This window comes from Diplotaxodon limnothrissa, linkage group LG10 (assembly GCF_057381915.1).
Source record: "Diplotaxodon limnothrissa isolate DT_005_m linkage group LG10, D_limnothrissa_male_GT1.1, whole genome shotgun sequence".
In the NCBI taxonomy this organism is placed as follows: domain Eukaryota; kingdom Metazoa; phylum Chordata; class Actinopteri; order Cichliformes; family Cichlidae; genus Diplotaxodon; species Diplotaxodon limnothrissa.
Window position 1 is genome coordinate 36,106,635 of NC_140605.1, and position 24,209 is coordinate 36,130,843.

General features: G+C 45.7%; 1 protein-coding gene across 1 annotated transcript in view; it reads left to right on the top strand.

Moving 5' to 3' along the window:
• LOC146624909 (dachshund homolog 2-like) overlaps positions 1 to 13,086 on the top strand; it is a 30,660-nt gene extending 17,574 nt beyond the window's left edge. The window contains exons 3-11 of the mRNA XM_085364774.1: positions 3,722 to 3,850; positions 3,933 to 4,067; positions 4,156 to 4,310; positions 4,424 to 4,571; positions 5,236 to 5,393; positions 6,085 to 6,232; positions 6,343 to 6,462; positions 12,564 to 12,623; positions 13,049 to 13,086. Coding sequence (XP_085220900.1) covers positions 3,722 to 3,850; positions 3,933 to 4,067; positions 4,156 to 4,310; positions 4,424 to 4,571; positions 5,236 to 5,393; positions 6,085 to 6,232; positions 6,343 to 6,462; positions 12,564 to 12,623; positions 13,049 to 13,086 — 1,091 coding nt within the window. The remainder of the gene's footprint in view (positions 1 to 3,721; positions 3,851 to 3,932; positions 4,068 to 4,155; positions 4,311 to 4,423; positions 4,572 to 5,235; positions 5,394 to 6,084; positions 6,233 to 6,342; positions 6,463 to 12,563; positions 12,624 to 13,048) is intronic.
• Positions 13,087 to 24,209: the final 11,123 nt, after the last annotated feature.

The window sequence follows — 24,209 nt, forward strand, 5'->3', positions numbered from 1 at the left end:
CTATACTGAAGGAACAGTTGGTCAATGATGAAGGTTTACTGACACTAATGTGTGAAGTGGAGTCAGTACTAAATGACAGACCGCTGACTACAGTAACAGATGATCCAACAGACCTGGAACCACTGACTCCTAACCACTTGCTACTGATGAAGAAAAAGCCGGGTTTGCCTCCTGGACTTTTCAGAAAGGAAGACTCATACTCGCGCCGCCGTTGGAAGCAAGTGCAATATCTTGCTGACTTGTTTTGGAAGAGGTGGGTGCGCGAGTACTTGCCTATGCTTCAAGAGCGTCAAAGGTGGACTCAGGTCAGAAGAAATGTAATTGTGGGGGACATTGTAATGGTGGTCGACGAGTCGGCGCCAAGAAGCTCGTGGATGTTGGGGAGAGTTCTTCGTGTCATTCCAGATGCTAAGGGTCTGGTGCGGCGTGTGATCATCAAGACAAAGACTAACACCTTAGAAAGACCCATTGACAAGCTATGCTTGATCTGTGAGAATGTCATGTAACTTGGAATGAGAAAATACAGTATATGTTCTGGTCGATTACAGGTTTTGTGAAAGATAATTTGAATGACCATGTGTGATACAGGAAGTGTTAATGTTATTTGGCTCTTTTGTAAGTGTTCGCTAATTGTCAGTCTTCACGCCCTCCAATTATGGGGCTGGAAATGTTAGAGCCAATCTATAGAGAAATATTTTTGATACTGTTTCAGTTATTATGTTACATGTTTGATTCTGTATGATATGTTGTTAGAGAATAAATGCTGCGCATTTAATTTGTGTCGGGCAAGAAAATATTACAGTGCATGTGTGGTAGCAGGTTAGAGTGAGCCAGGACGGCAATGGAAATGTGCGCTGTAGCAGCAAATAGTTTTTTGACCGTGACATCTTTTGTTTGTATGTACGAGTCAGAAATAAATCTGAACAGCTCACATTAAGAAGTGGAAGAATGATTTTTTCGAAGCTTGGGACAGAAATTCGCCACTACACACATCATTGAACCTTTTATTACCTAAACACTTGTTACAGGAGGAGGTGGTGTTACGGCTGTGGCCATGAGGACCCTGTGTGGGCTGTTTTCTTTCTGTGTTTCTGTACTGTGCTTAAGACTCTTTCCAGGTCCCTCCCCTAATGAAGAGTAGTGAGCGGCTGATTGGACCATGGAGCAGGTGACTACCTTCAAAAAGCCGCTCTGACAGATCCACAGAGAGAGGGAGAGAGAGTGGAGCGAGCGAGTAGCTTGACAGCCGACACCCTGACCCTGGTTTTCCCAGCCTGTATTTTTATTGTGTATTTGTGTGAGCGTGAATTGTGAAAGCCGCTCCTGGTGCATCAGCTGAGAGCGTAGGCACTCTTGGGCTGAAGCGGAAGGGGTGAGCCGCCTTTTCTTTTGGAACCGTTTTCTCCTGTTTTCCGGGCAGGGAGCGAGGGATAGCTCTGTCATTTGTTTGTTCTGTTTCTTTCCTAGGGTTTAGTTTTTCTCTGGTGGGACTTAGTTGGTTTTGTTTATTATTTTGGCCTGGGCTCACCCTGGAGCTATGCTTCTTTTCCTTAAATAAAATCACCTTTTTACTCACAACTGGTTTGGATGTTTGGCTTGGGAACCAGGGCGGGGATTTGTCTCTCTCTCCTCCAACCTTATGTGCGTCCCTACACGCCTAGACTAGGGGCGTAACAGGTGGGCTGATGTGGCAACCAGAAGGTTGCGAGGAAATGTTTTTATTGTCATAGGCTTTGATTTGACTCTTTGGTTTCTCATTTCTCCACAAAATAGACGTGTGTCAGCGTTCCTGAGGACAGTCATGTGGGATGTGTAAACCACTGCAGGAACAGCCACGGATCAAATCAGCCACTCGGCACCTTTTATTAGTTCAGAGCAGCAGACTCTGTCAGCCAATCAGTCTCCATCAGCACGGCTCTGCAGCTGTGAAACAGCTGCTTCATCTTCCTCCTCCTCACTGACAGGATTACTTCTAACAGCTCTGTGATTGGCCAGTTCTGATGAACTGATGGAGGCTGTTTCTATTTCCTCCTCAAACTCTGCACACGCACATCAGCTGATGAAATCTGGACCGCTGTTTGAAGCCCTCTGAGCTCTGCACTGAAAATCAGTGTGTGCCTTTCCCGTGTGTGTGTGGAACAGGAAGTTGAAGCATGCGGCTGCTCTCGGGATAAACAGATGAATAAAATCAAAGTCGTGTCACTTTGATGAATTCATCCTGTTTGTCGTCTACATCGTGTGCAGTGAAGGAGGAACAGCTGTTTCCTGTTGCTCAGCAACCGCACGGTCTGTCTGCAGGACGCAGTGTGTGTGTGTGTGTGTGTGTGTGTGTGTGTGTGTGTGTGTGTGTGTGTGTGTGTGTTTTCATTAAGCTGTCAGGTGTGTCCGCAGTGACAGAGGTGAAAGGTTTGGTATGTGCTCCGTCCTGTCATCATCACCATCTTCAGTGATGTTTTCAGCGGGAGAAACATCTCATCATCATCAGGTGACTTCTTCAGTGTCAGCTGACATGAGTACCAGCCCAGTGGACACTCCTTCAATGATGAGGATGTAACATCCTGGACAGGGAGGAACGCTGGTTTGAGGGCGGAGTCAAGGAGGCCATTTACGTGAAAAGGGAAAGACCATCTCTGAATGGAGGAGGGGCCTAAGGGTACATCTGTCACCATCTTACAATGCTGTGATTGCAGCCATTCCCCACCTCTCTGTGAATGGGACTCATGGTTATTGATCAGTGGTTGTTGATCAATGGTCATGAGAATTTGCATATTAATGATCATAAACTGACCTACCAGCACATTGTGACCTAACCCTAACCCTGCTGGTTTCAGTCATTATGCAAATGTCCTGTTTATAAGGTTGATACCTGCAGTCAGCTAAGACTGAAGACGTCACCTGATGATGATGATGAAACGTTTCTCCCACTGAAAACATCCAGATGAACAGAATCAACTTTCAGGATTTCCTTTCCTGGATGACTGAGCGTGCATGAACACATTTAAGAAATGAAACATTTCACAGTCACAGGTTGTCAGACTGTCACTTCCTGCACCAGCATCTCCTTCCTGCTGAATGTTCTTCCACAATAAGAGCAGGTGTTTTATTTCAATACTGAGAGAACAGGAGAACTCAAGGTCAGTTTGCTGCTGTGATGAGACTTCACACACGAGGTCACCATGCTAACAGTTTCCCCTTACTTCCAGTCTTTGTGCTAAGCTAGGCTAATCACCCATGGCTGTCACTCTCACAGAATCTGCTGCAGAACAAAAGGATCAAACTTTCTTTGTGTTTTTGTTCATTTAACAAGCCACAGGGAGACCGACCACTCGTTAGCATCGAATTAATTGGTGCAGCTAATTAACTGGGCCAAGTGGCTGCAGGGAGAGATAGATGGTCGAGAGACACCAGCAGTCACTGGAGACTTTCAGGCTGCCAGGGTTGTTAATTATTGATCAGTCAGCAACTTCCTGAAAACAGTTACCTTCATCACCTCCTCCTCCTCCTCCTCTCTAGGAAGAAAAAAGCTTTCATGACCAACAAAGACGATTCAGTCTCGCTCTGATTTCTGAAGGACTAAACGGATTCTTCACATCATCATCATCATCTCCACACATCTCATCAAACATTTACAGCAGAAACAATCCAAACCCTTCTTTTGTGAGTGCAGCGGCGCCCCCTTCAGGACACACTCTGCCATCACTCTTTGTTCTCCTGTCTGCAGGGCTGACAGCGGCGGCAGCGATGGCCGAGATTCTGAGGCTCCAGAAGATGCGGATGATGATGCGTTTCCATGGCAGCAGTGATCAGCAGCGACCTTACAGCAGACCTGAGTCGGAGAACGAGGACACGGGTTCGATTCCATCAGTTTATTCCAATCTGACACTATAGCAAATCAAAGGACAGCACCAAAGTCTAAACCTTTGTTCCCTCAGCAGGAGGCAGTGAAGGATCCTGGGAAAAGGAGCAGCAGCTCCTCTCTCCTCCCCCCTCAGTTGTAGCGCCTCCTGCTGGTTCGGCATCCCTACATTTCAACACTTTGCAGCAGCAGAGCTCGCTGTTAGCCAACCGTGAGTCACCGCTCTCTTCTCATTGGACGCCTGATCATTGTTAGCTTAGCGTCACAGCACATAACTTATCTGTGTCCGCCCTCCTCAGGCCTGTCAGACCTTCCATTTATGGTTATGCCACATCCCATCCTCCCTGTGGGCTTGCCTCCTGCCAGTGTTGCTATGGCGATGAATCACATGAGTCAGCTCAGTGATTTAGCAAACATGGCCGTTGTGTCACAGGTCCACACAGAAGAGAGCAAGGTAAAAGCTAGCAGCAGCAAAAGTACCAGAGCTAATGCCAAAAGAGCCAATGCTAAAGGGACTAATGCTAGCAGTGTTAATATTACCAGCACTAATGCTAAGTGTGTGTTCAGGAGTCTCCTCTAGGTAGCCCCTCCCCCACTCCCAGCGATGATGAGCTCCACCCACAGGAACCAACCAGCCAATCGCCTTCTAGGGCATCTTCATCATCATCATCATCATCATCATCACCCCTTCCACCAGCACAAACACCAGAGCTGGGTAACCACTCACAGTAGACATACTTATGTGAACTATGACAGCTTTGCTCTTTGTCGCCTCAAAGTCCCCGTAATGTGATTGTAACAGTATGTCCCCACAATACTTCTAAACAAGAACACACACGCACACAGTCACTGATCTGCACGTTTTCATGTGTTCACACTACAGATGGGGAGCCAGGAAACATCAAACAGGCTTTGAAAGAAAAAGGTGTGTGTGTGTGTGTGTGTGTGTGTGTGTGTGTGTGTGTGTGTGTGAGAGAGAGAGGAGCAGCTGGTACATGAACAGTAACGGGTCCTGAGGTGTTTGGATACAGACTCCGGCCCAACTGATATTTACGTCTCTGAGTCTGTGGCCCTGGTTCAGCTTCATCCTCGGCTCGTCCATCAGACTCAGTTTAAAGGACGACTGCATGTGTAACTCAGAACAGGATAACATGCAGATAATGGGCCTGACTTTAGCTTCAGCTCGTGAGATCGCCCTCTGCTGTTGGTATCAGCAGTGACCGAGCTAATGTAAGACATGACAGTGTAGCGCCAGTGATGGTTCTACTGTGGAGATCGTGTACGACAGCAGCGAGAACAGATGATGACGTAGAACATTAAAGTACAATAAAGTCCAGATGTTTTTATTTTTGTTTAAGCTGCTTTTCTCCTACCTGCAGAGGACAGCCTGCTGCCCCTCCCCCTCATCAAACCAACCTATGAGAAGCTGGCACTCACCTCCCAGTCACTGTCAATCAAACACACAAACCCCACCTTTGCTCCGTTCCTATTGGCTGAGGGTCTGTCATCGATGGAGACGCTGCTGACCAACATACAGGTGACAGACCGAGATGATGGAGGTGAAATATTCATATAGAGACATCAATGTAGTGTTGTGGAAGTTTTCCCTTAAATAAAGCCTGCAGACGAGCGGTGAGCAGTAGCTAACATTCTTTAATCAAACACAAAGAACAGAAAACCAAGCTTGGTGGAGCCTGCATGACCGCGGGGCAGGTCAGCAGAGTCTCCCTGAGCCTAGCATGGCTCTCAGTTAAATACCTTCTCCAGGAACAAAAGGCAGTGCACAGCTGTTTCACACCTTAAGGTTCACACTCCCTTGCTGCCTCCCAGAGTCCTCGAAGAGACAAAAGACTCTTCCTGTGGAGTTGTCTGCTTCCCCCAACTTCCTTACTAGACCCCCACCATTTGTCTTAACGTATGAGTGTCAGACAGTTAAAATCCAGTGGCACCAAGGCATCATACAATAAAATAATGTGATTAATACGTAAGTAAAAGAAATTCCTCTACAGTCGAGACATCAATTCAGCTCATGAGGAGGAATGTTGACCATGAAATCAAAAAGCTGAGACTGGAATATTTCAAATTGAGCAAATGTGAAATCAATACAAGGTTACATGACGAGGATGTGGGAACTCGGGAATCTGAGACATGTTAATGTGCAGAATTTAAAATACTGTGAGGGAACATCAGAGATGCAGAGACGAAAAGTACCTGCGTGTGTTTCTCAGGGTCTCCTGAAGGTGGCGGTGGAGAGCGCTCGCTCTCAGGACAAACAGAGCCAGCAGGAGAGGAAAGAGTTAAAGCTGGAGCTGGAGAGAGAGAGGGACGCCCGACAGACTCTGCAGAGACAGCTGAGCTCCGAGCTGCACAACAGAGGTGAGACAGGTGTAACAGGTCAGAGGTCAAGTGAGCTCTAATGGACTAGAGGTGAGAGAGGTGAGAACTGTTCACACTACCTGTCCTCTTCGTCTCATCTTCCTCATCAGTGTCGATCCAGCGGAGGCTGAAGAAGGAGAAGAAGGCAAAGAGGAAGCTGCAGGAGGCGCTGGAGTCGAGGAGGAGAGAGCAGGTGGAGCGAGCGCTCAAACACTCGGACGGCCTCACAGGTGAACAAGCAGCAGAGCACAGGAGCTGTATCTAACCTGTGATTGGCTGAGCTGTATCTAACTTGTGATTGGCTGAGGTGTATCTAACTTGTGATTGGCTGAGGTGTATCTAACTTGTGATTGGCTGAGGTGTATCTAACCTGTGATTGGCTGAGCTGTATCTAACTTGTGATTGGCTGAGGTGTATCTAACCTGTGATTGGCTGAGGTGTATCTAACCTGTGATTGGCTGAGGTGTATCTAACTTGTGATTGGCTGAGATGTATCTAACTTGTGATTGGCTGAGCTGTATCTAACTTGTGATTGGCTGAGCTGTATCTAACCTGTGATTGGCTGAGGTGTATCTAACCTGTAATTGGCTGAGCTGTATCTAACCTGTGATTGGCTGAGGTGTATCTAACCTGTGATTGGCTGAGGTGTATCTAACCTGTGATTGGCTGAGCTGTATCTAACCTGTGATTGGCTGAGATGTATCTAACCTGTAATTGGCTGAGCTGTATCTAACCTGTGATTGGCTGAGGTGTATCTAACCTGTGATTGGCTGAGGTGTATCTAACCTGTGATTGGCTGAGCTGTATCTAACCTGTAATTGGCTGAGGTGTATCTAACCTGTGATTGGCTGAGCTGTATCTAACCTGTGATTGGCTGAGCTGTATCTAACCTGTGATTGGCTGAGCTGTATCTAACCTGTGATTGGCTGAGATGTATCTAACCTGTGATTGGCGACGCAACGAAGGCTGTCCAACTTTGTAGACTCCTCCGAATGCAGCTGACAAATGTGTCCTCCTTTTACCTGAATTTGAAGGATGGGTCGGGTGTGTCCTTCGTGGCCCACCATATCCCAGAATTCATAGCGCGGCCCAGCCAATTCCAGTTTTCAACAATGGCGGCAGCTGCTTAGACAAATTAAAAAGGCATGAACATTTTTTTTGTATCGAAAAAATATCGAACCGTGACACCAAAGTATCGAACCGAACCGTGAATTTTGTGTATCGTTGCACCCCTAATATATATATATATATATATATATATATATATATATACATATAGTATATACACTGGGTGAATGTGCAGTAGTAGCAGCAAGCAGGTGAATTCTGTACATTAATATGAATAGACATCTGACTATTTTACAGGATAGACAATATAAACATATTTAAAATTAAAGGAATTGAAATGTACATTGTGCCTTGGTTTAGTGTCTGGAAGAGTCCTGTCTCAGTCAATTATAGATGATGTGAGAGGGCGGGTGTGTGTGTTTAGGGCACGGATGGCTTGGGGATAGGAGCTCCTCTTGAGTCTCTCTGTCCTTGCCCGGAAGATGCGGAACCTTCTACCAGATTGCAGAAGTTGGAACAGTTTGTTGCCAGGATGGGACGGGTCCTTCAGTATCTGCGCTGCTCTAGTCCGGCATCTCCTGGTGTAGGTGTCCTGAAGCGGGGGGAGAGCAATCCTGCAGCAGCGTTCTGCTGTACGGATCACTCTCTGGAGAGCTTTTTGGTCCTTCACACAGCTGTTCCCAAACCACGATGTCATGTTCTGTGTGAGGATGCTCTCCACAGCGCCTGTATAGAAAATCCTGAGGATCTTTGGAGAGACCCTGAACTTCCTCAGTTGTCGTAGGTGATACAGGCGCTGCCTAGCCTTTTTGGTCTGGGCCTGAATGTGGGCAGCCCATGTCAGGTCTGAGGAGATGTGGACACCAAGATACTTGAAGGACTGCACCCTCTCCACTGGAGCTCCATTGATGATGATGGGCTTGTAGTCTCTGTGCTGACCCCTTCTGAAGTCCACCACCAGCTCCTTGGTCTTGCTGACGTTCAGCTGGAGGTGGTTGTCCTGGCACCACGATGCCAGATTCTTCACTTCATCCATGTAGGCCGCCTCATCGTTGTTGGAGATGGCACCCAACACCACTGTGTCGTCAGCAAACTTCACAATGGTGTTGGAGCCATGGGTGGCCACACAGTCTGAAGTGTAGAGGGAGTAGAGCAGTGGCGAGAGGACACATCCCTGAGGTGCTCCTGTGTTGATGGTGATGCTGTTGGAGAAGCACCTGCCCACCCTCACCACCTGAGTTCTGCCAGTGAGGAAGTCCAACACCCATGCACACAGACGGCTGTTGAGTCCCAGATCCCTCAGCTTTGTGAACAGTCTGCAGGGCACTATTGTGTTAAACGCTGAACTGTAATCAACAAACAGCATTCGCACATAGTTACCCTGTTTCTTGTCCACATAATACTTACCTCTTTAGCATTTATGGAGCCTCACTTCTTCAAAGAGACAGAAAAGGTGACAGAGAGAAGTAAGACAAGTAAGTAAGATAAGATAGGAGAGAGCAGAGAGGAGAGCCGGAAGGGGGGCGCCCGATCTGGCTTCCCACACCTCCCCGCTGGATCGGGCTGTGCGCTCTACCTCCCCACTGCCTCCCAGAAAAGGGAAGAAGAGCAGAGGAGAGAAGAGCGGAATATTTTTCATTCTTCTTTTTAGTTTCAGTACCATGAGGTTAACTGCGCAGTCCCCAGGAGGCACTGAGACAGCTGTAGCAGTCAACCAGCAAAACTTCTAATGTTATGTTTTACCCTTTGACGCCCCCTGCTGAGGCAGGCCCACCACGATCAATCCTTGGCATGTGTATCGCGGTTAGCTGACTGCCTTAGCTGCCCAAGTGATGTCAGCCCTTTTTAGCCATAGCCAGTGACTGGTCCTCTCAGCAATTCAATTCAATTCAATTTTATTTATATAGCGCCAAATCACAACAAAAGTCGCCTCAAGGCGCTTCATAGATACAGAGAAAAACCCAACAATCATATGACCCCCTATGAACAAGCACTTTGGCGACAGTGGGAAGGAAAAACTCCCTTTTAACAGGAAGAAACCTCCAGCAGAACCAGGCTCAGGGAGGGGCGGGGCCATCTGCTGTGATTGGTTGGGGTGAGAGAAGGAAGACAGGATAAAGAAATGCTGTGGAAGAGAGACAGAGGTTAATAACAGATATGATTCAGTGCAGAGAGGTCTGTTAATACAGTGAGTGAAGAAGAAACACCCAGTGCATCATGGGAATCCCCGGCAGCCTACGTCTATTGCAGCATAACTAAGGGAGGATTCAGGGTCACCTGGTCCAGCACTAACTATATGCTTTAGCAAAAAGGAAAGTTTGAAGCCTGATCTTGAAAGTGGAGATAGTGTCTGTCTCCTGAATCCAAACTGGAAGCTGGTTCCACAGAAGAGGGGCCTGAAAACTGAAGGCTCTGCCTCCCATTCTACTTTTAAATACTCTAGGAACAACAAGTAGGCCTGCAGAGCGAGAGCGAAGTGCTCTAATAGGGTGATATGGTACTACAAGGTCATTGAGATAAAATGGGGCCTGATTATTTAAGACCTTGTATGTGAGGAGCAGGATTTTGAATTCTGGATTTAACAGGAAGCCAAAACAGGAGAAATCTGCTCTCTCTTTCTAGTCCCTGTCAGGACTCTTGCTGCAGCATTTTGGATCAGCTGAAGGCTTTCAGGGAGTTTTTAGGACTTCCTGATAATAATGAATTACAGTCGTCCAGCCTGGAAGTAATAAATGCATGAACTAGTTTTTCAGCGTCACTCTGAGACAGGATATTTCTAACTTTAGAGATGTTGCACAAATGGAAGAAAGCAGTCTTACATATTTGTTTAATATGTGCGTTGAAGGACAGCAGTGTTAGCTAGCTCTCTTATAGCCTGCCGTTGTGCCTGTCCTCTGATCCCAATCTCTCTGAGCAGTTTTGCTGTTGTACTAGCAACAAAGCCCCTGCACCCCACTTCCACCTGGCGCACCTTGATCTTCCAGCGTCTGTCCTCTGCCTCAGCTGCCAAGTTGGCATACCGCAGCTTCTTACGCTCAAACGCTTCCACAGTTGCTTCCTCCCATGGTACCGTCAGCTCAATGACATACGCAAGTTAGACCAAAGGACGAGGTCTGGTCGCAGAGTAGTTGTTACGATCTCTGTGGGAAAAATTAGCCAATTATCCAAGTCCACTTGCATCTGCAATCCCTGGCAACCTTCAGCGGGCCCAGGTCCGGGGTTGAGGGGCTCGTCCTCGGCTTGTCCCATTCCCGGACAAATGTTGATGAAAACTGACGCTCCTCTTGGTTTGTGAAAGGTTGAGCGTTGATGGATTTCCTTTTGCGCTCTCAGCCAGACACCAGAGGACCTGGTTGTGTCTCCATGTGTGTCTGCCCTGAGTAAGGCTTACTCTTATTACTTTTTCTCGGTCACAAAATAAACTTTTAACATATTTCCAGGCGAGAATGTAGCTGTGTAAACTTCAAATATCTGCTCAGTTTATCAAGACGTCCAACGTTTTCGGAGACGTCTGTTACCCACCAGCGACAGCGAGCCGGGAGGTCGCGGGTCACTGAAGCCGAGAACGGCACAACTCCCGGCACATCACTTTCAGATCACCGCGGACTTTCACTACTCAGGTTAAACATGATATATAAAACACTTAGACAACCTAAAACGTTATTGTTGGGCTTTTTGTTTTATTTGCTCGTGAGTAAATCGGTTTGGCTGAGATCAGTGTTATTAGATTAGGTTAGATTAGATTAAACTTTATTAATCCCCCGGGTGGTTTTCACACAGCTGAATAAACGTCAAACAGAAAACTGATTAAACAGATGGTCGAGTTTACTCCAGTGTCCTGTTACATTTTAGACAGCAAGGAGCAGACGGACGAGTTTATTTAACTCCACCGAGACAGCGCTGACGCAGATCTGAAGGCGAGACCGTCCAGTTTCAGAGCTGTTTACTTCTGGCCTTCTCGGTCTTCAAAGGAACCCGCCCACGTAGACCGCGAAGGTGGAGGCAGCCCAAGAATTTGGACACCCCTCTTGACTTCATGTCCTTTTTTTTTTCTTTTTTTTTTTGCCTGTCCCGTTTGGCTCTGTTGCATCAGAATTATTGTCTAAAGGCAAAGAAAGATGCCCAACGGATTTACTTTACCAAATTGACCATCCCAGCCTTGCCATAATGGTCCATTTGATTCACCTTTTATTGTTTATTTTATTTTCACTTACTGAATACGGGACAGACTTGACTGGAGGAAAGAAGGGGAGAAAGAAAGAGGGAAAGAGAAACAGCTGAGAAGAGGGACGGGGGAGAAGGGCAAAAGACAAAAACCAACAGAACGGGCAGAGAAAAAAAATGCATATATCAATCACCTGGGTCACCTGCTGAGAAAGAAAAAAGAAAACAAGCAGAAGAGAACAAGAGTAATAGAATAAACAACATCACAATGATATATGGGAATATGACAGTAAATACTAAATGTTAAACATTATTGTGCAGCACATAAGATCAACAGAACACAGTGTGCTTTGAGGTAGGAGCCAAAAAGGGTGTAGTTTGTGGGTGTGGTCACCCGTGTGTACACCTGTGAGCATGGACGCGCTTGTTTTTTTAAAAGGTTCCTTCATGTAATGATCTGCTAGAGGGTGTGGGGGGGCCACAGCCCCGTCCTCCAGGGCATGAAGCAGGTATGGAGGAGATCAAGACTCCAGACATCCAGAGGCCCCCAGAACACAAGAGACCAAGGAAGACCCACAGAGGGGCAGCCGCGCCACTGTCCCAGAAAGAGCTGAGGAGAGTCCCAGATGAGGGCTCACTCAGCAGCCGCGGAGCAGAAGCCAGGGGGAGTTGCAGTGACGCGCCCGTGAGCTCCGCCGGCAGCCAGCCGTGCCTGAGTGACCGAGCCCCAGGCCGAGAGGCCGGGGGCACCCCACCTCCGAAGTGGCCCGAGCGAGCCCCAGGCTCCAGGCCCCGATAAGCGGCCGCCAAGGAGTGAGCCGGTGTGTACCTGGACGCCCACCCCCAGACACAAAGAACCACCAACGCACCGATGTCTGAGGGAGTCCGCCACTGGCAGGGGAAGTGGTGGTGGGGGGAGATAGGCCTCCAAACCTTGGAGGGCCTGAGATGTCCCCAGAGAGGTGGCGCCTGACACCCAACCTGACATATAGACACAGACATACAGGCACACACAGACACAAACATCCATTCCCACCCTCATGCTCTCATATGCACTTACTCCATGTCTTCATGTCCTTGACTTCCTGTTGGTTTTCAGATGCTGTGACTCCGGAAAGCGAGCTGGAGAACACCCATCAGGAGAACGCTGCAGCTCACGGTAACGAAGCGCGTCACAGACGCCGCGCCAGCTTCCTCCACACAGACGCCATAATAACACAGCTCAGAGACAGGACGACACTCGGTACTGCAGTACATGCAGTGCTGAGTGTGTTAGTGACCACAGGTGTATCAGCAGAGCGTCACACTCGTCGCTTCCTCATCTCTGAAATATTTGAATGTTGGAGTTTTTCTCCCTCTGCTGTTTAACTCAGCTGTTGGTGTTTTAGACTCTGTGACAGAAACAGACGAAGGTTTACAAGCTTCAGTGCGTTTAGGTCAGTTAGGGTGAAGCCGTGATCAGACCACTGCAGACGCTGATGCTCGTGCCTGCAGCTCTGACCTCACCTGGTCAGTGTAAACAGGAAGTGTCACACCGAAGCTGTCTGACACTTCCTGTTTTTTCTTCTTCTCTGTTTTTTGCAGAGCACCGAGTGTTCACCAAACCCCCGCTGCTCTTCTGAGGCGGTCGCTGTGACAGAGGAGGAGAAAACGACTCCCATCAGCCAGCTGTCTGCTAATGGACAGAGCACAGAGGACACTGTGAAAGGGGCGGGGTTTCAGTGTGATGTCAATAGGTGAAATGTGACCTCACGAGGAAGCTCTGCCCCACGGGATCTGCTTCTGTGACTAATGTGAAAGTGGGTGTGAACTGTTACCCGAAGGGGGCGGAGTCACAGCTGGACGTGTTTGATGCTTAGAAAACTGCATTTGACGGTGACACAGGTGCGCTCCGGTCTTAACGAGCTTAACGAGGCGGCCGTCCCACAATGCTCTGATTTACTCGACTGTATTTTGTTTACTGTCGTTTGTTTTTGTTTTTTATTAGTAAAAAAACGAGAATGAATCAGTGACGAGTTGAGTTCAGAGCCAGGAACTCTGCTTTTGTCTCACTGCAGGAAGCTTCTTCCCTTGGCTCTTGACGGAGGCCGTCGCACTTTCTCCTTCTCCCTCTCTCTTATCTTTCCTGTTTGGCTTCTCGTTTGTATAGTCTCGCTTATTCTCTAACGCTCAGAGAGTCTCCCAGACTTGTTCTCTGAAAACCTAAAGAAGAATAATTTGATCAGCTGGTCCCTTAATGAAACTCCTGGGCTTGGGAGAGACGTTTGCTGCCGGATACTCGATGGTCGGTTGCATCGTGTGTCTGGCAACAATCTACCAGTTCAGAACCACGATAACAGAGTTCAGGCTGATTGGAGCCGGCTCGGTTTATCGAAGAACAAGAAGCGGCTACAAAATCCCACAAGGCTGTCCGACATGATAGACGATGGGCAGGGCTGTGAGTAAGACTGTGTTTATTGAACGCAATATGGATACGATCGTGGAGAAGAACAACGGGAATTGAGAGACTTGGTGACCTGTGACGGACATCAGACCAACTAACACTAACCAAAACAGCTACCATCTCCATCTCATGCGCCAGCTGGATGCTCAAGGCAGCAGCTGACGGGAATAACAAAACTCTCCGTTAGATAACAAAACTGTGTTGTGACTCCCCCCCCCCCCATTCAAGTCCACTCGCATCGACTGAAGATTGTTGACTTTTGCCTAACCGGGCGAAAGGACACTTTCTCACACACACAAACACACACAAACACACACAAACACACACAAACACACACATATGCATACTGACACAGACCTCCACTCACCCCCCACCCCCTCCAAATGCCTTCCAGGCTCATGTCTTTATGTTGGGAGATGTGCTGATTCGTGTGCTGAGGTGTTTTTCTGTTCTCTGTTGCAGCTCAGTCTGGGGGGAGTTCTTTTTCTCCTCGTCTTTCCTCATGTTGTGCATTTTCCAGTGTTATACCTCTGACCTGTCTTCCCCATGTGATGTTTGTCTAATGTATGTATGGTCGGAGGGTAAGATGGCGCTGGCAAAGGTCAGCAGCCTTAACCCAACAAATTTTCCGCGCGTGGGCTAATAAAGGTTATCTTATCAATTTTGGTCCTGCTGTGGCTGAAACACAGCCCGGTTCAGCACTGACAGGTTCGTGGGTCCAAATGATGCTCCACAGAGAGCTGATGATGATGAAGGTCAGAGGGAGGATGATGAAGGAACGCACTCAAACAGCTCGCTGACCTGTGAACCAGTAACATGGTTAAACTAACTCTTATAGTGACCTTTGACCCTTGATTACCTCAGCTGCTGAACATGACCCATGTTTCTTGTTTTCCTGTTACACACAAACCACGCTGCTTTTACAAACTCAGCATTTCCTGTTTGTTTCAAAGTAAAGGACTGCCATTCCAATTGAATAAAAGCCTTTAACCCTTTAAAGCCGGTCGGAGCGGGCACGCTCTGTTTTGCGCAACTATTTTTAAATCCTGGTAGCACTGCAACCACTAAGCTAGTGCAATAATTTGTTTTGCATATGAAACCGGAGGAGTTGTACTTACATCTTATGCCATCAGCTTGTCCTCGGTCACGGTTTCCTTCCACATATAGCTTTGCAAAAACTGCATAAAAAGCACTTGCAGGAACTAAAACATAATATTGCAGAAACACGCTTTGCCGTGACGTAATTTTGCGGAAATGTAGTTTTTTACCATCAGGGCCTCATGAGCCTATACTGGTGTTTTTAAAAGTTATGTTTGACTTTATGACTTTCTGTGTCGTTTCTGGGATGCTGAGGACTCATATTGCACTGCTGGAAATAGTTTATTTTGATGCAGATGCTGTTTTTTTGCAAATTTGCATTATGATATTTATATTTGTTTTTCCTGCAGTGTATAAAAATTGGTATATTTGAAAAATAAAACTATGGAGACACTTAAAATAAATTTCCTGTTGTTGTAAACCTTTTTTTGCAACTTTTTTGTATTTACAGTTTTGAGGGATAAGCCTCTTAAATTTCTCTAACTAGAAATATGTGTAAAAAAAACAAACGATTTTCAATTTTTTTGTAGTTTATTGCACTTTGTTGCAATTTATGTAATTACTATGCACTTAATGCAGACATATTATTAACATTTGGGCTATAATGGTTGTATTGATGTATATCAACTTGAAATGCTCCCAAAAATGGCTCCACGGCATGTAAAAATATAATATAAGCTCTGGCGGACTTGGTTCTACGGTAGGTCTTAAAGGGTTAAACCTTGCAGAGCTTTTATTTTGAAACATCTTTATGTCACCTGTAGTTACCTGGTGATATAAAGATGATACCTGGATGATTACAGATCTTCCTTCACCTGAATCTACCTGTGACCTCTGGAGCCCATCCAGCAAAGAGCCGAGGTCCAACCCGCGTTCTCCTTCATCCCGATGGAAGCACGGCGCTCCTGTCGGGTCAGGGTCACACTACCATAACGCTTGAACAACTGGCACAGTTGAAACTTCCAACAGTTCCTGAAAGCATCGGCTCTGTGCTTTTCACTGTTATTAGGGTCATTACGGTAACCAGGCAGGAAACACCTCCGAACCTTCAAATACAACAGAAACACCGTAAAAATCACAAATGTGTAATGAAAGGTGTTTCCTGTAGAGCCATCACACGCTGTTCTCCGTGCCAGCCTCATGCTGCTGCGACACCATCAGTGTTTATGCACGTGTGTGTAAAACAGTGTTATGTGTGCTGCGATGGTTTCGTCTGTACGTGTGGTTTGATGATGACCATCCAGATCTTTGCTAACCGGACCTCTTTAAGTCAGAGTTGAATGTCTCTGCTGTGAAGGTTAGACTGCACTAACGTCCCCGCGGTGAGTGGCTCTGGCACTTCCTTTGGAAACACATCTTTCAATTCAATTTTATTTACACAGCGCCAAATCACAACAACAGTCGCCTCAAGGCGCTTCATATTGTAAGGTAGACCCTACAATAATACATACAGAGAAAAACCCAGCAATCACTGGCCAGATTACTCTTAAAAAGTACATTTTTAATGTCAACAACATTTTTTTGAACTGGATAAATAAAGGATAAAAGTCACTGCCAAAAACTGACTGCAGCTTCTCCTGTAACAGGAATGTTGCTGGTGGCTCAAAGTGACCTGATATCATTAATGAGGGAAACATTTGACATGTTTCACATATTATAGACCAACAAGTTATTCATAGCAGGTTAAATACGAGCAATCAGTGTAGGGCAGAAACCGGAAATCAGTTTTTGGCAGACGAATCTAATCTTTTGTTTTTACACAGCACTTTATCAAACTGTTGTCTGCTACAGAGTTACAAGTATTATACTAATAATATAGCACCCACCATCTCCTGCTTGCATATTTCTGAAAACATCTCAGTGGTGTGGCAGCCACGAGTGAGCCCTGCAAACCCTGTGGATGGACGATGCAGTGGACAGTGGGAGGATCCTAAAGCTCTTTGCAGACCACCCTGTGTGATTCTCCACTCACCAACCAGAAAAGATAAACCGCAGGTCTCAGTTGCTGCACCCCATCCACGTCTGATCTTCAGCAACACTGCCAGAGACTTCCTGTAATCTATTACAGTTGTTAAAGAAACGGTCCAGGATCAGGTCACTCAGGTTAATCCTGTGTGAACAACTGGAAATGTTGTTTTTCCATCTTTACTGTGTATTTGAAATATTCTTGTTTAATTGTTATTGTTATTTATTTATTGCTATCAAATAAATATCCATGTAATATTGTTCAAAGTTAGCGTCGTGTTCATACATGTTAAATATGCCTGTAAATCAAATTGAGGTCAGTGACATTTACTGTTTGTTTGAATCAATTTATTAATAACATAAAACCTTTAAACTAATGCAACACATAACAATGTAACAAATATATTCAAATAAATAAATTTCTCAGTACGTAACTCATTTGGGAACTGATCTTTCTAGAAGTGAAACAGTCGGTCCATCCTCTCCCTGCTCTCCTCTCCTCAGCCTCTCTTTGCTGCCTCATGTCCTCTCTGATGAGGTCCAGCAGCTCATCATCTCTTCTCCTCTTCCTCCCTGTCGTAGGTGGCTGAGCCGCTTCGTCATCGCTGTCGTTTTGGTCACACACTGCTGTGCTTGGCCCTGGAGTGTCCTCAGGGAGAGAGGACATTAGGACAGGAGGCTTAGTGGAAGGCATCTGTCCTATCACCTCATCCATGAGGGCAAACCAGGGCCAAGCACAGCAGTGGGCTTCCACTGACCCCTCTCCTGAGCCTGGATACTTGCAATCCTAAAGGCAGAGGAAATCAAAGATGACAGCAGGCAAATAAAAACACCACAACAACTCTTAGTAGTTGCATATTTAGGGCCCGAGCACCGAGAGTGCGAAGGCCCTATTGTATCTGCTCCGTTTCTTATTATTATTATTATTATTAGGGCCCGAGCACCGAGAGTGCGAAGGCCCTATTGTATCTGCTCCGTTTCTTATTATTATTATTATTATTATTATTCAGGCAAAACAAGGGCCTTTTTGAGGGCCTAAACATGCTCAAAAACTCATGAAATTTTGCACACATGCCAGGTCTGGTGAAAAATTTTGTATTTTAATGGTTTTACATATGAGCACTGGGAAATGGCTCTAGAGCGCCACCTATGCCTTGTTAAATGCAGCCCTACGACCACATCGTTTGGGCTACATGTATGAAATTTGGCACACATGTGTATCATGCCAAGACGAACAAAAAAGTCAGTGGGCCCATTGACGCAAACCCAACAGGAAGTCCGCCATTTGGAAGAGAAGGTGACATTTTGGCTCTAATTTTGCCATTTCCATGCCTCGAACTTTAACGAACTCCTCCTTGGGATTTGGTCGTATAAGCTTCAAATTTGGACAGTGTCAACTACACCCTTGTGCCATGTTAAATTGCGGAGCTTTTGAGTTTTCACAATACTATGAGGCCGTGGCGCCATGGCGAATTTCGATGACTCACCATGAAAATCTTATTGCCTCTCATTTTGTCATACATTTTCTGACCTTGACCAAAGAGCACACATATGATAAGGCTCCACCCCTGAACATATTTCAACTGCCATATTTGACATCAAGGACAGCGCCACCTAGTGGGAACAGGAAATGTCATGTTTTACACTTTGGGGTACAGTATAGTGATGGGTGACATCTGCAGCCTCAAATTTCTCCAGGAAAGCCTTAAGGAGTTGGTCTTGGGTTACAGTGAAAACTGTGAGTTTTCGCGAAAGGGTGTGACCCCAGCAGCATGGCGAACTTTGATGTCACGCCATGAAGAAACAAATTAGTATAACTCAATGAAATCCAGTCTGATCAGTACCAGACTTTACAGGCATGATGTCAGACCCGCCCTGAACAGATTGATGTGCCCATTGTCGGAAATACGGACAGCGCCACCTAGTGGCAACAGGAAATGTCATGGCTTTAACTTTGTTATACTGATTTTCACAGGTTGATCGTGGCAACCTCAAAAGCGGTGAATATCACCATCAGTCCCTCGTGATGCTTCAGTGCAAAAATTGTGACTTTAAACTGAACGGCGCACCCTGGTGGCAACGCGGTTCATCATGAAAGATGAAGTGGCTTTTGAGGGGCTTGGAAAGTTTATAGAGGCTTGAAATTTGGCGCACACCTCCAATGTGCATAAGGCTTTGTTGTTATGTGATCATTTTTATTGAATAGCGCAAAATGGCTCCACAGCGCCCCCTACGAAATTTCAAAACATCAGCCCCAGCTCTGTGTTTTATGTATGAGTCTTAAACCTGGTAAGCTTATAGGAGATATCAAGATGTACAAAAAAGTCTCTTGGAGCAATATCCCAAATCCAACAGGAAGTCAGCCATTTTAAAATGAATGTGTAATTTTGGCAACATTTTCCCCGCTTTCCAGGCACCGTTCTTTGACGTACTCCTCCAAGGGATTTCATCATATTGAACCAATCTCCAGTGTGTGGAATCTAAAGACCTTTGTGATGTTAAATTGCGAAGCTTTTTACGTTCAGGGAAACGGGGTTGTCATGGCGGCACGTGGAGTTTCAATCACTCGCCAAAAAGCAGTAATCTGCTGTCACTCAAAATCTAAATGTCCAAATTCTCCCAAAGGTCGCAGGCGTGATGAGACTCGAGCTTGGAAATGTTTGTTATGCCATTTGTCAGTAATGGTTAGAGCGCCACCTAGTGGGACGACTATAATGATGACTGAATGAGATGAAATGTTAGCTGGTGGTTAAATGCATGAATTCCATCAATGTGACATCAGATCGGAGGTGCTGGTTGTAGGTGTTGGGCGTGGCTCGATGCGATGTGGTGCGAGGGCCCTCATAACGCTGCTTGCAGCTTTAATTAGGGCCCGAGCACTGATAGTGCGAAGGCCCTATTGTATCTGCTCCGTTTCTTATTATTATTATTATTATTATTATTATTATTATTATTATTATTATTATTCACCCCAAACAAGGGCCTTTTTGAGGGCCTAAACATGCTCAAAAACTCATGAAATTTTGCACACATGCCAGGTTTGGTGAAAAATTTTGTATTTTAATGGTTTTACATATGAGCACTGGGAAATGGCTCTAGAGCGCCACCTATGCCTTGTTAAATGCAGCCCTACGACCACATCGTTTGAGCTACATGTATGAAATTTGGCACACATGTGTATCATGCCAAGACGAACAAAAAAGTCTGTGGGCCCATTGATGCAAACCCAACAGGAAGTCCGCCGTTTGGAAGAGAAGGTGACATTTTGGCTCTAATTTTGCCATTTCCATGCCTTGTACTTTAACGAACTCCTCCTTGGGATTTGGTCCTATAAACTTCAAATTTGGACAGTGTCAACTACACCCTTGTGCCATGTTAAATTGCGGAGCTTTTGAGTTTTCACAATACTATGAGGCCGTGGCGCCATGGCGAATTTCGATGACTCGCCATGAAAATCTTATTGCCTCTCATTTTGTCATACATTTTCTGACCTTGACCAAAGTGAACACATATGATAAGGCTCCACCCCTAAACATATTTCAACTGCCATATTTGACATCAAGGACAGCGCAACCTAGTGGGAACAGGAAATGTCATGTTTTACACTTTGGGGTACAGTATAGTGATGGGTGACATCTGCAGCCTCAAATTTCTCCAGAAAAGCCTTAAGGAGTTGGTCTTGGGTTACAGTGAAAACTGTGAGTTTTCGCAAAAGGGTGTGACCCCAGCAGCATGGCGAACTTTGATGTCACGCCATGAAGAAACAAATTAGTATAACTCAATGAAATCCAGTCTGATCAGTACCAGACTTTACAGGCATGATGTCAGACCCGCCCTGAACAGATTGATGTGCCCATTGTCGGAAATACGGACAGCGCCACCTAGTGGCAACAGGAAATGTCATGGCTTTAATTTTGTTGTACTGATTTTCACAGGTTCATCGTGGCCACCTCAAAAGCGGTGAATATCACCATCAGTCCCTTGTGATGCTTCAGTGCAAAAATTGTGACTTTAAACTGAACGGCGCACCCTGGTGGCAACGCTGTTCAACATGAAAGATGAAGTGGCTTTTGAGGGTCTTGGCAAGTTTATAGAGGCTTGAAATTTGGCACACACCTCCAAATGGATGAAGGCTTTGTTGTCATGTGAGCATTTTCATTGAATATCCCAAAATGGCTCCACAGCGCCCCCTACAAAATTTCAAAACCACAGCCCCTGCTCTGTGTTTTATGTATGAGTCTGAAACCTGGTAAGCTTATAGGAAATATCAAGATGTACAAAAAAGTCTCTTGGAGCAATATCCCAAATCCAACAGGAAGTCAGCCATTTTAAAATTAATGTGCAATTTTGGCAACATTTTGCCCTCTTTCCAGGCACCGTTCTTTGACGAACTTCTCCAAGGGATTTCATCAGATTGAACCAATCTCCAGTGTGTGGAATCTAAAGACCTTTGTGATGTTAAATTGCGAAGGTTTTTACGTTCAGGGAAACGGGGTTGTCATGGCGGCACGTGGAGTTTCAATCACTCGCCAAAAAGCAGTAATCTGCTGTCACTCAAAATCAAAATGTCCAAACTCTCCCAAAGGTCGCAGGCGTGATGAGACTCGAGCTCGGAAATGTTTGTTATGCCATTTGTCAGTAATGGTTAGAGCGCCACCTAGTGGGACGACTATAATGATGATTGAATGAGATGAAATGTTAGCTGGTGGTTAAATGCATGAATTCCATCAATGTGACATCAGATCGGACGTGCTGGTTTCAGGTGTTGGGCATGGCTCGACACGCCGGGGGTGCGAGGGCCCTCATAACGCTGCTTGCAGCTTTAATTATTATTATTATTATTATTATTATTATTTCGGCAAATGAATTGGCCGTTTGAGGGCCTAAACATGCTCGAAAACTCATGAAATTTTGCACACGCGTCAGGTCTGGTGAAAATTTACGTATTTTAATGTTCTCAGACATGGCCAGGGAAAATTAGCTCAGTAGCGCCACCTAGAAAAATGAAAAACGCGAGCCCCCGGTATGGGTATGACCTACATGTTTGAAAGTCGGTACACCTATAAAATGTTCAGAGTCGAACAAAAAAGTCTATTATGGCAATGTCCTAAACCCAACAGGAAGTCCGCCATTTTGGATTGAAGGTGACATTTTGGCTCTGATTTTACAGTTTCCATGCCTTGTACTTTAACGAACTCCTCCTTGGGATTTGGTCCTATAAACTTCAAATTTGGACAGTGTCAACTACACCCTTGTGCCATGTTAAATTGCAGAGCTTTTGAGTTTTCACAATACTATGAGGCCGTGGCGCCATGGCGAATTTCGATGACTCGCCATGAAAATCTTATTGCCTCTCATTCTGTCATACATGTTCCGATCTGGACCAAAGAGCACACATATGATAAGGCTCCAGCCCTGAACATATTTCAACTGCCATATTTGACATCAAGGACAGCGCCACCTAGTGGGAACAGGAAATGTCATGTTTTACACTTTGGGGTACAGTATAGTGATGGGTGACATCTGCAGCCTCAAATTTCTCCAGGAAAGCCTTAAGGAGTTGGTCTTGGGTTACAGTGAAAACTGTGAGTTTTCGCGAAAGGGTGTGACCCCAGCAGCATGGCGAACTTTAATGTCACGCCATGAAGAAACAAATTAGTATAACTCAATGAAATCCAGTCTGATCAGTACCAGACTTTACAGGCATGATGTCAGACCCGCCCTGAACAGATTGATGTGCCCATTGTCGGAAATACGGACAGCGCCACCTAGTGGCAACAGGAAATGTCATGGCTTTAATTTTGTTGTACTGATTTTCACAGGTTCATCGTGGCCACCTCAAAAGCGGTGAATATCACCATCAGTCCTTGATGATGCTTTAGTGCAAAAATTGTGACTTTAAACTGAACGGCGCACCCTGGTGGCAACACTGTTCACCGTGAAAAATGAAGTAGCTTTTGAGGGGCTTGGAAAGTTTATAGAGGCTTGAATTTTGGCGCACACCTCCATTGTGCTTAAGGCTTTGTTGTTATGTGATCATTTTCATTGAATAGCGCAAAATGGCTCCACAGCGCCCCCTACAAAATTTCAAAACATCAGCCCCAGCTCTGTGTTTTATCTATGAGTCTGAAACCTGGTAAGCTTATAGGAGATATCAAGATGTACAAAAAAGTCTCTTGGAGCAATATCCCAAATCTAACAGGAAGTCAGCCATTTTAAAATTAATGTGTAATTTTTGTGATATTTTCCACTCTTTCCAGGCACCGTTCTTTGACGAACTCCTCCAAGGGATTTCATCATATTGAACCAATCTCCAGTGTGTGGAATCTAAAGACCTTTGTGATGTTAAATTGCGAAGCTTTTTACGTTCAGGGAAACGGGGTGGTCATGGCGGCATGTGGAGTTTCAGTCACTCGCCAAAAAGCAGTAATCTGCTGTCACTCAAAATCAAAATGTCCAATATGTCCCAAAGGTCGCAGGCGTGATGAGACTCGAGCTCGGAAATGTTTGTTATGCCATTTGTCAGTAATGGTTAGAGCGCCACCTAGTGGGACGACTATAATCATGATTGAATGAGATGAAATGTTAGCTGGTGGTTGAATGCATGAATTTCATCAATGTGACATCAGATCGGAGGTGCTGGTTGTAGGTGTTGGGCGTAGCTCGACGCGATGGGGTGCGAGGGCCCTCATAACGCTGCTTGCAGCTTTAATTAGGGCCCGAGCACCGAGAGTGCGAAGGCCCTATTGTATCTGCTCCGTTTCTTATTATTATTAGGGCCCGAGCACCGAGAGTGCGAAGGCCCTATTGTATCTGCTCCGTTTCTTATTATTATTATTATTATTATTATTATTATTATTATTATTATTCACCCCAAACAAGGGCCTTTTTGAGGGCCTAAACATGCTCAAAAACTCATGAAATTTTGCACACATGCCAGGTCTGGTGAAAAATTTTGTATTTTAATGGTTTTTCATATGAGCACTGGGAAATGGCTCTACAGCGCCACCTATGCCTTGTTAAATGCAGCCCTACGACCACATCGTTTGAGCTACATGTATGAAATTTGGCACACATGTGTATCATGCCAAGACGAACAAAAAAGTCTGTGGGCCCATTGACGCAAACCCAACAGGAAGTCCGCCATTTGGAAGAGAAGGTGACATTTTGGCTCTAATTTTGCCATTTCCATGCCTCGAACTTTTGCGAACTCCTCCTTGGGGTTTCATTTCATAACCT